Source organism: Salvia hispanica, chromosome 3, assembly GCF_023119035.1.
Source record: "Salvia hispanica cultivar TCC Black 2014 chromosome 3, UniMelb_Shisp_WGS_1.0, whole genome shotgun sequence".
NCBI lineage: Eukaryota > Viridiplantae > Streptophyta > Magnoliopsida > Lamiales > Lamiaceae > Salvia > Salvia hispanica.
In genome coordinates, this window is record NC_062967.1 from 47633496 (window position 1) to 47647262 (window position 13767).

The following is a 13767-nucleotide window of genomic DNA, read 5'->3' on the forward strand; positions in this document are numbered from 1 at the left end:
CAGGAAAGCGAATGTTTGAAATGGTTTGTGAACGTTCTACGTGCTTTACGCGTGTAAGTGTCAGCTCCTTGTGTGTGTATCTATACTGTATGCATTCTGCTCTTTCTTTCACTCTCTCATCTCTCAATATTTGTGTTTATTTCTTAGTAATGTGCTTTAATTTCTCTTTTTTGGTTTCAGAAACAAGGGAATTCTTATCCACTCTAAATTTCTCACGTCAATGGTTTATAGTGAGACTACACAGAGTGAGAACGAGGTAAATTCGCGCACACCAAATCTTCAACAAAATGAAAAATATTGCAAATAGGATAGAAAATTTCGAGCACTTCTGTTTTTCATTAAATGCAATCTATTCACAATTTAAACTTTATTTCGCATGTTTTCTGAATTGAACAATTAGGGGTCTCGAAACGGGTACCCACGAATATCAAAACCTGTTGGCTGTAATTTTAAATGTTTGTAATTCCAAAATGAATTTTGGGAACGTTGCTACACTATGATTTCATATTTTTGTTTTTTTACTTTGTTATATTTGTATAGTTTCTAACTATTAACTATGCACGATTTCTAATCTCTTACTTCCTAATACTATGATTAGAATGGGAAAAACAAAAGAAATACTCACCTAAACTACTGCGAGTGGAGAAGCGGCGGCGTATCCGGGTGGCGTCAGGTAGAACTTAGAAGGGATGAAATTAATTAGAAGACAAGAGAGGAGATACAATAAGGAATAAAGTTTATCGGGCAGTATATTTTGAAACTAATTAGCTAAAATTAAACTTTGGAAACTCTAACCTTAAAAGTATCGGGTATTATCGGGTTTATCGGATATACCCATACCCGCAAAACTTTAAAACATGCTACCCGATCCCGCCAAGTTTCCCGCTGTCGCCAGGTAGCGGGTACCTAATACCCAGCGGTTAGCGGGTCGGGATGGGAATTTTCTGTTACCCACTACCCGTTTCGACACCCCTAGAGCCTATATTCTTTTTAGTGATAGTTTACAAACCATTAACTCTATCTAAAAAAATTTTTATAGTTGATTACACATGTTTTAATACATACAAAATTTATAAAGTAAAAAAAATGTGGTTGAAGTAATAAAAAATAAAACCTACTACTACTTTATTAGAGGAAGAAACTTACATAAATAGATAAAAACTTTTTTAATGGACGATTATAGTAAAAATAAAATAAAAAGAAATGTGGATGAAGTAATAAAAAATTAAAACCCACTTTATTACAGGAAGAAACTTACTTAAATAGATAAAAACTTTTTTAATGGACGATTATACTTGGTTTCCATATTTGTTTAGATCATTCATATTTTTTATTTCTGATTAATGAGAAGTCGTGTTTATTTTAACTTTTTCTTAAAATATATGCAAGCATTATGAATAATCTATTATTTTAGTGATATAATTTTAAAAAATTTCTAGTTTTTCAAACGAATCAATTTCCTAAAATTTAATGATGTGGTGTATGCCAGAAATTAATAGAGCTAGAACCAACTTAGTTCACTTCAACTGCTATAGAAGAGATCTTTCGTACTCTGACACCATTATTATAAATATTTGATGTTGTAGAGATTTCGTACTAGGTTGTAGTCAACGAAATCAACATGTAGACAAAAAAACCTATGAAGTTCGGATCGAAAAATTTTCAATGTCACATGTTAATTGGTATCTCTTCAACAACACAATTTAAGATCGAGGCCTATAAATAGAAGAATATTTGAAACCTTCGAACTCTCAAGCACTTTAACATCACAAGTTACATCTCTAAGCTTACATCCAGAAAAATCAAACCTTAGCATTGTTCTTCATTATGACGATTTTTTTACACCCACCTTCAATCTTTCCCCTTACACAGGAAGTAGGAGTCAAGTATTACAAGTAGATAGCAATTAGCAAATAAGCAAATAGGTATTGGTCGTCTGAAAGCAAAGGAATATTTGGTCACGACCAATGCACGGCACCCATGACCAAGTAAATGTTACTCACTCATCCCCCGATACGTGTCTTACTTTGACTCAGCACGAATTTTAAGAAATGTAAAGGAAAGTGAGTTGAAAAAGTTAATGGTATGTGGATATTACTTGTACATTATGTAGGGGGAAATGAGTTAGTGGAATGTGGAGTCCATTCCAAAAATAATACTACTACTAAAAGTAAAGTGATTCTATATCACACATAAAGATAACTTCCTTGCACCCAAAAGTAAGAGATTCTTTTTGTGTTACCAGATTGTGATTATAATAAGAGGGTTTACATTGAACCACATCAAATTTTTTACTAATAAATCTTGGATGAAGTTCTTTTTCAACAATTTGTCATTGTTGAGCGTAATGTGTAGATTTGGCTTTACATAGTAATATGCTCGCCAGATGGTTGAAATAGCATTGTCCTCTTTGCCCATTATTTGTACCTTATGGACATTGTCGATCATCAATTCTCTAAGATATTCCCATTGTACCTATAAAAAATGAGTAATTATCAAATTTTTTATTTTGAAATTAATTTGTACTGTATTACTTATGTTTATTAGTGTTATGTTTGTCGTGTGAGGTATGTCATACTGAATCTAGGCATACCCGACTTTGGTATTGCACGGGAAAATTTAGTATGCATGGCCATGAATTCATATCATGCATATTGAATATGAAGGTAACTTCTCAACTTAAATTATGACATTGAATTTACAAAATTAAAATAATATAGTTACAAAATACTAGTACCAAATTTATTGACGTTTTGACAACAATGTTGAACCATATACAACAATAATTGAACAAAACGGTCTCGAACCATACAGTATACAAAACTATCATAAATTAATAAAAATATCTATCAATTTCAATTTTCGAATACCTAAATATTTAACACATATATATTGATAAATTATTTAGCATTAAAGCAACACAATTTCGTTTTCCATAAGTGGAAAATAATAATGATTTCGGACTAACCACGTATTCTTTTCATGATTGACATTGTAATTTCGCAATTTTATGATAGTTTGGATATTATCATAAGTTTGGCACACGACACTATGTGTAGAAGATCTTCAATGTGGAAACTGAAAAGAGTTATCCAAAACTTAATAAATATCTTAATATATATCCATTTACACAAAACTCAAACTCATTTTTAAATATATTTCATTAAGATGACGTTCGGTTGTCATGACTAATTATCATAAGACTATCCATCTAGGATTAAGTTGTGGAATTATTTTAGTTGGAGAAGGGAGGCTATGACTAATAATCATGAGACTATACATCTAGGATTAAGTTGTGAGGGTCAATCTTATGAACCAAACATGATACATATTTAATCATGAGATTTAGTCTTGTCAACCGAACACCCCTAACTTTATTTCAATTATTTACACCAAACTTAAATTTTACACTATTTTTTGTATTATATGTCTCATATAATTTTCCCAATAAAATAGAGTGGTGCACATTCTACAGTCTAATACTCCATTTAATATTAATACAAGCAGATAGTACCAATTTTTATACTCCTAAAGCCCAATATCTATTATTAATCCAAGCACATGCCATATTTATCGTACATAAAGCCCAATATCTTAAGATATAACTACATAAATCGTCAATACATACTTTCGAACAGCTTTCTTATATGGACTTCAATTGTATTGGATCCTCTTATTCAATCAAGTTAGGTATATTGGACTAGACCCAATAAAGAACAGGCCCATTTGAGTATATTAGATTGTCAGAATGTAAATGGTGATGGGAAAATGTCCGAAATATTCTATTTTTTTCAATGTATTCTATAAACCTTATTTAAAAAAATTAGCAGACCTATATTGAAGCCTAACTTAGGTACATGTGGGTATCATCTTCCCATGTACAATGCGGTGCTCTAAATAGATATGAGAGAATAAAGAAAGCAAATGTTACATCATTTTCAAACCATATCTAAGATAGGTGCTTGGACCACTTAAAAAAATCCAATACCTAAACCCTTTAATGAATTAGGTCCTATTCTGCCAAACACCATTCAATCTTTCTACCTATGATTATATTTTTCATTTTTTTTTATTTGAAATTGTAAAGAGCTCGTCCGTTTATTTGTTACTACTCCAGTTTAGTAAAAACCAGGGCTAAAATTCTCATAACAAGCTAAAGACAATCATTATGAGAGAAAATAAATTTTAGCTGATGCGTGTGTAATTTCAATGTTGTTTTGAATTAATGACACATATTGCTTATTATTAAGAAATTGAAAGTCTATTAATTCTCCTATCAGCCTTATCATCAATGGCATCATTCATTCCGTTGGTAATAATTATTACTACTATTAATTTTCACATGTCTTGTGTTGTGGTAGAATATGGGAATTGGCTATTATTGTAGTACTTACTATTACTACTTTACAACGAGATTTTTGCGTTATATTTCACATTTAATTGTGTTGTACGAAGAATTTTTCTAGCAGGAAAAACGTGGCCAAAGTATAAGAACATTGCATTCTTTTCTAGAGGGGAAAAAAGTAGAATCATACTACTACTTATCATGTTTAGAATGGCAATAAACCTAGCTACAAAGTAAAAGTATTATCCATTATAGTGAGTGCAAAATATCAAATCATAATGTGAAAAATTTTTGCATGCCCCTATACGGCTATACCTGCTTAGCTCCCTAATTGAGCTACAGTAATTAGGACTGTGAGATTTGACTAATTAAGTTTACAGCTCAATTAGGTAGAATATGGAGTATACTACTATGTTGATTGTATCAATGCTTAAACAAGGTTGAATAATACAGCTGTTGACCTCCTCCACTCAACAAAATTCAAGTCAAATTTGCGCAACTTACCACGCCTAAGCCGACCACTCTATTTTTTTTATTTAAAATAATACAAGTCTAAATTTATTTGCAATTGCACCATTTTTAAATGAATCACCTCTATGATATAGCTCGAGATTTTCCGACATTCTAATTTACGATTTTAGCCCGACCTTTGTAACCTTTCAATAATGACAATTTGTAGTATATTCCACACTCTTCAATTTGTTGATGATTTGAAAAAAATAACGTGGTAGTCACAAAATAGTGTCAAATTATATATGCTAGTATATAATATATTATTACGCCTCAATAATGCATCACCATAAAAGTTCAAAATTAATTAATTATTATATGCTCCTATGAAGAATGGGATGCTTGTATTCGTCGACACATGAGTAGAAAAAGAAGAGTAATTGTTTCTTTTGAGGGGCCAATTCACCTAATCATAGTTTCTTCGCTCGTACGGTATCTACTAGTATTTCAATTTTGGTCATAATAATTTTCGATTTTTCTTACATATACAGGTATATAAATACTATTATCAATGCACATGTAGTATGTGACGTTATTTTGTTGCTGAACAATAAAATGTTAATAGTCTAAACTTTGTTGTGAAGTTCAATTTATAGGTTTTTTTTTTTTTTAAATATTTTAAATAGTCTCAACTTGTTTTAGTTTATTTTTTGGCTCAATATGCAAAAAAATTCATTTTGGTTGTGATTTAAGAAAAAAATCAACATCACTTAATTGTATGTTCTTGTCTTATATCTGATGCCAGTAGATAATATCGATCCACAAAATGGAACTAAAAAACTTAAATTCATGCTTGCTGTTTAAAATATTTTCGATTGTTGGAGTTCTAAAACAAACTTGATCGCACAGTTTAAGCTATTTATTTTTTTTAATATAACTGGAGCACAAAAATGAACCAAATTTCAGGATATTTTAAAATATTTAAACAAAAAATGAAAATTCACTGAAGCACTATCTTGTTGACTCTTTTTTTCTGAATCAGGAAAGATGTGCTCACTGGCGGAGCCATGGTGGGCCCAAGGGGGCCCTTGGGCCCCCCAGCCATTTCAGTTATACCTATATATGCAATATGTACGCCAAAATTACAAATCATGAAGTAGTGCAGTTGGCTTTTATTTCCTGGCTCCGCCACTGGATGTGCTGTGATTGATGTTTGGCAAGTATCCGATAATGAATAATGAGTACCAAAAGGCTACCGACTTGCAATGACATGACATGCATGTCCTAAGGTTCTAATTATGCGACAAATGGAAATTTTCAAAACACTCAAAATGCCCGAGATTTTATGTTCTATTATTATATAGAGTAGTACTAGTAATATATAATTAATATAACGAATCATACGTACGTAATATTTATTAAAAAAAATAAACTTCAAAAGTTAGATTTGTCAACCACAATAATGGGTAATAAAAGCAATATTAAATGATATATAAAAATAGATAAAGGAAAAAAAATGAAGTGATGCTGATACATAGATACATACAAGGAAAAATGAAAATTGAGCAACGTGAGTGCATAAATTGATGCCACAACTAAGTGGATCACCTATTCAAATGAGTCTTTGGTGGAGATGAAATTTAAGTGGTATCACTTTCTAGCTATATTTTTCTTTGGTCCAAGTGTGATTTAGTTAATAGTATGCCTCAAATTAGTTTCAAACCAAACATAATAATCCATACCCCACAAAATAACTCACTATATTATTAAGTTGGCAGTTGGATTTATTGATTTCTGTCGGTACGAGGGTCAGCCAATCGTTCGTTGCCGGGCGGTTTCTAATTTAAAATTTCATTACTTTAAAATAAAATTGATTATATACACTTTATTTTTAATAATGACAAAAGAAATTGGATCTACTAAAAAATCGTTCCTACTTCACAAGCGATGAGAAATTTAAAACCACGATAATGACAGCAGAAAATGGATAATTAGCCACCCTATATATTACAAGTGTTTGTAAAATTAATACGCATATATATTTGTACCTATGCATATTATTTATTATAATTATTATCATTTTCGCAATTAATTAGGCATGTTACAAGACAAACAAGTAGTGGAGTGTAATATTTTGTAAGAATATATGAAAAAGAAAATCGAATTAATAATGTTGCCCAAGATATATGTATTAATAGCTTAGTGGGATCCTCCTCACACACTACATATGTCCTACTTTAAATGTTATTAACTATTGTATGTGTATACTTTATCATAATTAATTAAGGAGTGTACTTGATCAAATCGTCAAGCTTCTAATTTTTAAATGGTGTTGGACTAATCTAACGTAAACTAATTTTGAGCGACTCTCTCAGATAATCCCACCAAATTCAAAATATCAAATCCAGGTATAGATTTCTCATGGATGATTTAGAATCTGATTCGATCTTTATACAAAAATCCAACCTTAATGTTGGGCACCAATATTGAAATTTTAATAGTAGTTACATGCTAGCCACCAACCATTAACTATATGATATTTCCGGTGACGAAATAAGTGTGCTAGTTGTCAATTTGATAATTTAATTACTTCAATATCCATCATGAAATACCATTTGAGAAATTAAGATGATACAAAACAAAAAATAAATAAATTAAGATTATAAAATTCCAGTGGTTCCAACTTCCAAATCTCGGAAAGAAAATAGAAGGGAAATTAAAAAGTAAAATAATGGTGAGGCGAAATTGCGGGAGTTTAACGCGTTACCAGAATCAAAATCCTTAGTCCAAGTTTGACAATATGGGAATGGGGAATACTCCTTTTTATCTTTTTCTTTTTTCTCTTTTTTTTTCATTTTTTCATATATTTTACAAAAATAGCAACATTTTATGATTGAAAGAAAAAAAAAATCTTTCAATATTCAGCTGACAAAAATATCACATCATATACAACCTGTACCTCATAGTTCACTCCGAACTTATATTTATTGCGATACAAATAAAGGTAAATGAATTTGTTGCAGAAAATAAAATGTTGTTGCATTTTATACATAAATTTCGGGAAGTAGTTGAAACACAATAATACATACCATAAGTTAACTTCATCGGCTTCATTAACCTATGTGTAATGTTTCATCCAACACTCGCAAATTGGAGTAACTAATTGTTTGCTTCAATGGACCACAAATTACGTGGTTTTACATTAGTTGTACTTTTATTGGTTTGCGACTATGGACCATTATTCTTCTAGTACTCCACCTTTTCACTTTCCTTTTATTTTTTTTAGAAAAACTCTAGAAAAAAAAATCTCATTCTTTTTTATACTTCATATACACTACACCAAATTTACTAGATTTTATGGACACAAAAATCGAAACACAATTACTTACGTTGGAAAATTTTAAAAATAACAACAATTTAGAACACAAAAGAAAAATATTTTTAAACTAAAAACAAATTAACTTAATCTTTTATTTTTTTAGTACGCTTCTATTTGTTTTTTAAAATTTTAGTTGGAACACCAACAATGAAAATGCTTTTTAAAATATTGGTGGTATATTTAGAAATACAAATTAGCATCACAATTGCATTAAAAATGTCCTTAACGGTTTTTTGTTGTTGTAGTGATATAGTTGGCAAATTCTAAAACACATTATTAGTATGCATTTATTATATTTGTGGGTGACAAATCGTGCATATTTGGTTGTTATCAAATCAATAGATAATGTCAAACCTAGTAGAGTTTAATAGAACCGATATATAAAGGAAATTTTCAACCTGAACATAAACTCGATTTGCTACCTTCAAACTCGAATACAATCCATACACAACAAAATCGAACTTGTTAACGTCATTATATAATATGGATTGACACGACATAATAACGATCTGAACCTGATTTAGATGAATAAAACCTAATATTGCATGAGTAAACCTGATTTACACAATATATTTCTGATTTACACAATTATAATATGATTTGGATGATTAAAATGTGATATTATAAAATTAACCTAATTTTTAAACTTGATTTATATGATAAAACCTAATCTGCACATTTAAATCTAATTTACACAAACTTAGAGATAACATAAAAGTAATTTTTTTAAAATAAAAATAAAATAATAATAATATTTTTTTATTAGGTTTTATGAATTAAACCTATCTTAACTTGAAATTTCTAGGGTCTTAACGAGTCACTATGATAACAATACAAACTTAATAAAATCTTTAACATTAATTTTTATGTGTGTTTATATCGAATTATTAAGTGTTTTATATATAAAAAAAATTATCAGTTCTACATCTACTTCACTAAAGAGGTTTTCATCCAGCATCCAGCCAGAAAGACAAAAAGAAAAAGGAAAAAGACCCAGTTACAGTTGCTCTGGCTTTGCTTGCATACCAAAAATATTTGTTAGGATTGCTGTGGGCAATCCGACAAACTTTGAGTAGTGATTAAGTTTAGGACTAAATATTTAAATGCATATGAAAATTAAATTGGACTGTATGCATCAAAACTTTGCATTTCAAAAACAATTCAAATCACTAAAATAATGTCAATTATTTCTCGATTAATCAGTTCAATTATCTACCAAACCAATTTTAGTTGCTCGAAATGTTATGTATTTTATTTTTTTTGTTGTCGTGTCACCTTGTTTTCATCTGCATAGAGTTTTTGTAGTTACTATCTTTGTCCACAATCCAACATATAATTTAACTTTTTATTTTAATCTATCTACCAAAATTAAATTCTTGTATCTATTTATGATAACTTTCTTTTTCTAGTGATATTTTTATCTTATTTTATTTTATGAATGTATCCGTATTACCCTGTTGAGATTTTTTTTATAGACCAGACATATATTTAAGTTGAATTCATTTTCGCATGGCCTATGTCATTCAACATTATATGTTCAAAGTCTTTTGGCGGTCAACTCCATTGCTTTGAATATTGGGAAATTATAAAACAAAAATGGTTGTTTACTTGTTTATAATTTATAATATGGTCTTTGGGAAATTGCGTAAATGTTGAAAATATTGCAAAAATGCCAGATTTTCGGAAGGAAGTTGCAACTATGACGTCAGCCTATATTTTAACCCGGTAAATCCTTAAATGCAAGACACATGGCTTGAATTAATCAAAAGGATATCGTGATTTTTAATTTTTATAGAGCTGATAATATACTATATATTTTATAAGTTGGTCTATTTAATGCTCGCCGGAAAGCTGATAAGATATTATTTTTGATAAATATTGTCAAATGTAACGAAGTGGTTAAAATAATAAAGTGCGAGAATAATAAATGGAAAAAAATGAGGATCTCAAATTGAAGTTGAAATATTCCAAATGAAAAAAGAAATTGAAAAGTCATGAATTACACCCGTTAGTTGAACGGCAGCATCAAGGAGGGGCAAAAGTGTCAACCACCTTTTTTGAGCAAATCACGTTTCAATATTTATAATTCAGTTAGTTGGTCTGTAAAATTTAGAAATATATTCTAAAAAGAATTTAAAAATGGCGTGTACCGTGTTGTATGTGTAGGTGGGAAAAATGGGCAAATTCGAAAGGGAAAAAGGAGAAAAGACTGTCACTGAGCGACACCATTGCTTTCTTTTCCACCTTACGACGTTTCCAACTCCTGTTTCGGAGGGTTCGAATCTCTTCCTTCTAAATTTATAATATTTCCCTTTTTTTATATATTTTGTGTTGGATTATTCGCCGATGCTGTTGATCATCTCTTTCTTTTCTGGTAACTTTAACCGATTCACTCCCTGCAACTGGATTCCCGGCTGCTAACATAGTTTTTTTTACAGCCCAGGTTAGAAAAATATGTTCTTTTCTTGAATATGAATGAAATTCTTGTAGAATTTTCTATTTTACGTGTTTGTTAAGCGAATTCTGTTATTTTTTTGTTCTAGTTTATATGATCAGTTGATGATCACTCCGTGATTTTTTATTTTTAGATTTTTTTTTACAGTTCATATTTTGGGCTTCAATTTTTTTATTTTTGGGGGTTTGTGATGGGGGTTTCTTTGTATTTTGGTGTGATCGAGGGTTATTTTGTGTTATTCGTGTAGATTTTGGTTGAAATTCGAAAGGATCTGTTGAGATAGAAGAATTGTTTGGTTGGAAGTTAGGTATTAGGTTAAAATCATGTTTGTCTGATTCAATTTTATTGGATTTTTGGGTAGGTTTTGTGTAATTTGACTTCTACTATGAGGGGTGGCGGTGCGGAAGATCAGTTCTTCGACACCTGTGATGAATCTACATCTGATTTGGGCTCCGATTGTTCGGAGATTTGTGTGAATTCTGGGGCTGACAATCGTGCTTTGGAGTATGAGTTTTGGACTAAAGAGCCAGGTAGTGTCAATGAGAGACGCGAGACGTTTCTCAGATGGATGGGTTTGAGTCTGGAACGGCGTGGGATTAGTGATGCTGAAGACGAGGATTCGGATAACGATGATGTGAAAAGGTTTATTGAAAGATTGAGGGATGATGGAGAGTCGGTGCTGGCAAACTTGGATGCTGACAAGCAGTTTTTCTCATCTGGTTCGTTGCAATCGTGTGACACTGGTGGTGCGGAGGAGGAGAGTCTCACTTGCCAAATGAAGGTTCTGGGCAATGGAACAGAATCTGTCTCGGATGAACTGACTGACGATGAGTATCTTTCAACATCGCTCGACATATCCTCGGATAAGATGATATCGCTGGATGAGTTTCAGAAAACACTTGGCTCATCGTCTTTGGTGCAGAAGTTGTTGACAAAAGAGTGTAAGAAGTTGAACATAGTTGACCGAAAGAAGAAGACTAACTGGCTCCAGAAATTCAGTTCCGTCATCCAAATTGTGGATAAGGCAAAAGGGCTACTCAATAAGACAGAGATTGATTCAACAGAGGGCCCTTCAGGAAGAGTTCGTGTCAGTGCTTGTAAAAAGAATTTGAAAGAACTATCATCTCTTTACACTGGGCAGGAATTTCCTGCACATGAAGGCTCCATCTTGACCATGAAATTCAGTCCTGACGGCATGTACCTTGCTAGTGCTGGGGTAGATGGTGTTGTCCGCGTGTGGAAGGTTCTTGAAGATGACATTGTAAAGAAATTTAGCCTTCAAGATAGTGATCCTTCGTGTGTTTACTTTTCACTCGATGGCTTCTGCAAGTTGGCTCCTCTTGATGTTCCCACTGGGGATGACCATACGAAAAACATGATCAAATCTTCTGACTCAGCATGCGTCGTTCTTCCACCAAAGGTATTTCAGTTATCAGAGAAACCTCTTCACGAGTTTAATGGACATAAAGGGGAGGTATTGGCACTTGCATGGTCCAAGAATGGGGTCAGTATTCTTATTCTTTCTTTAGATTTTTAACAGTTATTAGAAGTGAACTGACCGTTATTATTTATATTGCAGCATTTACTTTCATCTTCTGTTGATAAAACAGCTCGCTTGTGGCGAGTGGGGGATGAAAATTGCCAGGGAGTCTATTCTCACAATAATTATGGTAAAGTTTTAGACTTTAGTGTACTGCTGATTCTCTCCATTGTGTCATTGATTTTTTAGTTAACTATAATGATGAAAATCTTCTGTATGGTGCAGTTACTTGTGTAGAGTTCAACCCTGTGGACGATAATAATTTTATCAGCGGTTCAATAGATGGAAAATTGCGAATTTGGGAAGTCCATGGCGGCAGAGTCATTGATTGGACCGATTTTAAAGAAATTGTGACTGCTGTGGGATATCGGCCTGATGGAAAGGTCAGTGAAATTTTTTCCAAACATAGCATGATTTCAAGATCTCTGGTGATTTCTTTAACATGTTGTCTATGTTGATTCAGGGAGGTGTTGTTGGCTCCATGGAAGGCACTTGCCGATTCTATGACATCATAGGTAACACCAATTCACAGTCTCGTACTGGTTATTCTATAGCGCTTATAACTCTAAACTCGCATAGTTTGATGTGGTTGGTGAACTGATACGAGAAATTTTTTAAAATTTTGTTTTCAGATAATCGTTTGCAATTAGGTGACTCAATATGCTTGAAGGGGAAGAAAAAGTTGGCTGGCAAAAAGATAACTGGCTTTCAGGTTCGATTTTATGCTATTTTTGATCTCATGTGATTGTTCTTTTTTGTTAGGAGCTAATTTCTTTATTTTGAATGCAGTATTGTCCAACTGATGTGAGCAAAGTAATGGTCACTTGTGCCGATGCACAAGTTCAGATACTATGTGGAACGAACGTCGTCTGTAAATTCAAAAGTGAGTGTTTTGTGCTCTGCTCCATAACAGAGCTTCTGTATAAAAAGTACTAACATGTTGCCTGCTTTAGGTAATCGAAGCTCAACAAGCCAAATGCCGGCTGCTTTCACATCAGACGGTGAGCATGTTGTTTCCGCCACAGAGGACTCCAACGTGCGTGTGTGGAACTACAGCAACCAGGAGCAGAAACCCTCCCGAGCAAAGAAAATATGGTCGTGCGAAAGCTTCCTGTCCCGCAACGCATCTGTTGCCATTCCATGGTGTGGTGGGCTGAAGCATAAGCTAGGAGGGTTGCCCGGAAGCATACATTTTGATGAGAAATTGCTGCAGAAGTTGCAGGCATCCATCCCTATGAGTGTTGGGAACTTCTTGGATGCTCTATACAAAGGAGCAGCGACATGGCCGGAGGAGAAACTTCCCCTTCCATCGGTGTGCAAGTCGGATTTCAAGTTCTTGAGGAATGCATGGCAGAACGCGTTCAATTCGCCGAATCTGTGGGGGCTTGTGATTGTGACAGCAGGGTGGGATGGATGCATTAGAACATTTCTCAACTATGGTTTGCCTATCAAGTTTTGAGATTCCAAACTTCTATTTTTTTGTAGATCACAAATGTTGTAAAAGTGTTTGTAAACAACAATGTAGTAAAGAAATATATTATTACTATTATTATTTAATTTTTTATCCTTTCCAGACATCCTGCTGGAATGAGTTTGAA

The 13767-nt window shown here is 32.4% G+C and overlaps 1 protein-coding gene across 2 annotated transcripts; it reads left to right on the forward strand.

Moving 5' to 3' along the window:
• Nucleotides 1-10299: 10299 nt before the first annotated feature.
• LOC125214640 (WD repeat-containing protein 44) lies at nucleotides 10300-13767 on the forward strand. Of its 2 annotated transcripts, XM_048115750.1 has the most exons (9): nucleotides 10304-10449; nucleotides 10613-10617; nucleotides 10991-12133; nucleotides 12209-12299; nucleotides 12395-12552; nucleotides 12633-12684; nucleotides 12802-12881; nucleotides 12959-13052; nucleotides 13123-13767. In XM_048115750.1, the coding sequence occupies exons 1-9, from the start codon at nucleotides 10350-10352 to the stop codon at nucleotides 13626-13628; spliced, it is 2229 nt and encodes a 742-aa protein (XP_047971707.1). In that variant the 5' UTR covers nucleotides 10304-10349; the 3' UTR covers nucleotides 13629-13767. The 2 variants fall into 2 exon arrangements, with proteins under 2 accessions (XP_047971706.1, XP_047971707.1); XM_048115749.1 differs by lacking the exon at nucleotides 10613-10617 and having other exon boundaries at nucleotides 10300-10449.